This window comes from Rhinolophus sinicus, chromosome 2, assembly GCF_057876585.1.
Source record: "Rhinolophus sinicus isolate RSI-liver-muscle chromosome 2, RSI-T2T, whole genome shotgun sequence".
Lineage (NCBI taxonomy): Eukaryota > Metazoa > Chordata > Mammalia > Chiroptera > Rhinolophidae > Rhinolophus > Rhinolophus sinicus.
Window position 1 is genome coordinate 43,829,025 of NC_142502.1, and position 3,969 is coordinate 43,832,993.

A 3,969-nucleotide genomic window follows, 5' to 3' on the forward strand; every position below is an offset into this window, starting at 1 on the left:
AACTGGTGTCCTTAAAGGATTCTGGGAACAGAGGCCCAGCAGAGCGCCACAGCCCATTCCTCTCTCCCATGTCTACCTCCCAGCAAAGACCAAAAGTGATGCAGGACACTCAGGACACAGGACATGGGGATCAATGTCTTGGGGTCACCAGCATTCCCCAAACTCTAAACCAATACTTAGAGGCTGCCCAAAGACAGGAACCTCTTAAGCAGAAAATTACCCTTTTTGCCTCGTTGCTTCCTAAGAAAAAAAGCTGGCCTTTTTCTTACAGAAAGTTCTAAAACCAAATACGACCTGGCTCATCATAGTGAGCAATAATTTTAATACACACTTTTGGGGTATGATCAGGGTATCAGAACTGATGATGGGAAACTTAGGATCAATGTGGGGGCGAGGGGGAGGGTAGTAGACAGAAAATGTCCATAGTGCCCTGTGAGTTTCGTTAACACATTGATCTAATCCCAGCAAGACCACCCAACCTTCCTCATCCCTCCTGCCCTTCTCTTCAATTGTTCCAGGGGTGGTTTGTTTTTAATGCAGAAATTAAAATGAAAACAAAATTAATTTTAAATTAATTAATTGAAAATTTTATTAATTGATTTAATGCAAGAATTAAAATTAAAATACATTATGTCCTCTAGTCCAGTCTTCAAAGTGTGACCTCTACCTCTCACGTGGAACTTACTACAAATGCAAATTTTGGGGGCCCATCTCAGACCTACTGAATTCATCCAGGGATTCTGATGCACAATGTTTGGAACCACTGTTCTAGTCCAGTGGTCCGCAACCCTGGCTGCACATTGAAATCACCTAGAAAATTTGGTTTTCTTTCTGAATCCCACCCCTAATTTGATTGGATTGTGGTACAGTTATGGATGTGGGAAGTTTTTTAAGTTCCTCACATGCTTTTAAGGAGAAGCCCAGACTGAAAACCATTGGTCCAGCCCACTTAGAGCATCTGGGCCTTAATGGTCAAATATAGCCACTCCAATCAACGACATGCTATGAGTGTGAAGACTGGACTAGTTCTCCCTCCCAAATAAAGATCTTGAGGGTGTAAGTTTCTCTGTTCCCTCATACACTCCTTTTCTGACCTAGGTGGGTAGGATTGAGTTTCTGACTCCATTAACCTCCATTGGAGCTCAGGCCAGCTCTCCTCTTTCTTTTCTTTTCTTTCCATCACCTGTTCTAGTTCTTCTTCCCCACCTATCCTGTAGTTTTAGTCAGTTATAACAATTGAGGCAGGTTAGGATAGGTCCCTAATTGGTTTAGTCCAAGAATGATGGTGGAAAGAACCTAAGGTGAATTTCTCTTGAGCAGATGCTCAGGGGGCCACCACTGTCACTTTCTCCAGGCAACTCAGGACAAAAGAATGGACGCAAAGGTTCCAAACAGGAGAAATTTCTGTGTATATAGATGAGGGCATCATTTCTAACATCAAAAAACTTGATTTCTTCCATCTCAACATCTAGAAAAATTCCTATGTGGCTAAGGCCGGGGTTGGCAGGAATTCTGGTTTCTGGGCTGGCGCTGAAGTAGAGCGCTCCTGCCTTCATGCTGATGACCCAGAAGCCATGCTCAGAGGAGAAGCCGCTCTTCCTCTTTCTGTCAACTGATTCCTTGCAGACCCCCAGAGCCCATTCCTTCCCCTCTTCTACTTCTACCGCCCAGTAATGGCAGCCAGAGGAGAAGCACGGGGCGCCCAGGACACAGGCCACATAGGTGAATCTCTGGGGTTCTTCCGTCGGGTTGTGGCAGATCTTCCCACACTGAACTTTCCTGAGGTCATCAGAGAGGACAAGGTAGGAGTTGGCGGTGGCAGCATCCAGGGTCATATCCTCCCAGAACTTCAGGAACACATCATTCAGGTGCAGATTTTGCTCGAGTAGGAAACCGTGCTGTTTTATGAGAAGCGTTAGTGTTTTCATTTGCCATTCCTCTATAGGCGGTTTGTCAGTTACTTCTCGGCATATGGGGCAGATCAATTTTAGATCCTTGTTTTGTAGCAACCACATTTGCATGCAGTTATAGCAGAAAGTGTGCACGCAGGAGAGAGAAATGGGACGGGAGAAAAGTTCCAGACAAATTGGACAGGTGGCTTCATCTCGCAGTCTCACGGACATGGTTTCCCAAGGTCACTCCTTAGCAGTAAGCTGAGCTGAAATGGCCCTTTATTAGCTTCTGGAAGCAATCAGGAGCCTTCAGATAGGATCTGCTCTTTGGCAATCAGGATGGACCTAAATTCAAAACAAAAATTAAACATAAATCATTCTGTAGGTTATACATGAAACTGACACTAAGTCACCAGGGGATGAGAGTAAAGGCACTATCTGTGGAAAAAACTATCAAAACTATCCAAAGTCTAGGTGGTCACGGGAGAGAACTAGAACAGTGGACATGGTCTTTCAGGTAGAGCAGTTATTGAGACTTCCAGGTGAAGTCCACTCTGACCAGTTTCTCTGCAGAAACTGAGTCCAACTTGGTCTTTAATAGGATCTAGAAGTGCAGTCTCCACCCCTAGTCAGTATTCCTTTGTAGACCACCTGCAGTTCAAGAAAAAGAATTTCTACATCTAGATACCATCATACAAATAAAGCCAATCCTACCCTACTCATCAAAGAAAAGTAGCTCTAAAGAGCCCTCAAAATTTCAAAGAAAATTACCTTAGGTGAGGAAACCTAGCAAACACCACCGCAAAATGAATGAGATGCCCATTATAGAATCAATTTTAAGGATAAGAAACTGGTTTACTAGAACATCCTGGAACATAGTCTCTCATCTCCATCCAACATACTTATCTGAAGGGTTTTATGTTCCCAGCATTAGCTAGGCTCTGGAGATACAAAATGTGTAACCACACACAGGCTATCTGCCCAGGAACAATATGGAGCTTTTGGAAGTCTTCCATGTGCTGAATGTTATTCCACTCTGATGAGGCCTAGCTGAGTGACAGCAGAGATAACCTTCTTCCTCCACTCCCCTATCACCCTTTCCAAAAAACCTGACCTTTTAAGGCAAATTGAACATAGTGCTTGCAATCTAAAAGTGCTTGCCTAACCCACCTTTGAAGGTTATCAAAGAAAACAATTTTGCAAAAGAAAAAAAATGTACATGTGTAAAAATGTGTCCTTTTGGCGTTATCTATGATCCCAAACAATCCACAACAATCTAATTCTATAATAATGAAAGGATTCAGTTCATTATAATACAACTATTGAAAGTAGTAAGTATATTAAAGTGAAAATCCAGAAAAGCCTTGAAGAAATGTTAGAAAATAAAAAGGAACAATTTTTAAACACGTACACTGTAGTTGAAAACACAGAAAAAAAAACACACATGTACATATAAAAAATGACCTAACGTTAATATGTAAAAATTTAAATGGCGACATTAGAACGGAAGATGAAAAAGTTCTCTAACAGAGGATAATACAGACCCTTTCTTTTCTGAAATGCAAAGGTAAAGGTATTCAAAAGATAAGTTGTAGCCAAAAAGAGAGAAATCAAACAGTGGAAGTAGCCCAGACAGAACAGATTGGTTACCTTCATTTGGAGACTTTTAGGTAAGGTCCTGAGGTCTGACCTGTGCTCTCCACCTCTCCTGGCCTTCACTTCTCCTTGAAATGGGTTTGAGCTCAAATACTCTGGCATTTTATAGTCCTGGGACTCAGTCTCCACCCACGATCGGGGTTGTGATCCCAGGGATTGGGTCTTCTAAATCCAATCAAGTAAACTTAACCAACCCCACTCCTTAGTGACCTTGGAGCCACTTATCTGTAATATCTTTTTTAATATTTCAATTACAGTTGACATTCAATATTATATTAGTTTCAGGTGTACAACATAGTGATTAGATATTTACATAACTTATGAAGTGATCCCCCCTATAGGTCTAGTACCCATCTGACACCACACGTAGTTATTACAATATTACTGACTATATTCGCTACGCTGTTTTACATCCTTGTGA

The 3,969-nt window shown here is 41.9% G+C and overlaps 1 protein-coding gene across 1 annotated transcript; it reads right to left on the reverse strand.

The window, feature by feature from the left end:
* Positions 1-656: 656 nt before the first annotated feature.
* On the reverse strand, positions 657-2,212 carry RFPL4B (ret finger protein like 4B). Its single transcript, XM_019734932.3, has one exon. It carries the CDS (start codon positions 2,121-2,123, stop codon positions 1,269-1,271), a length of 855 nt encoding a protein of 284 aa, XP_019590491.3. The 5' UTR covers positions 2,124-2,212; the 3' UTR covers positions 657-1,268.
* Positions 2,213-3,969: the final 1,757 nt, after the last annotated feature.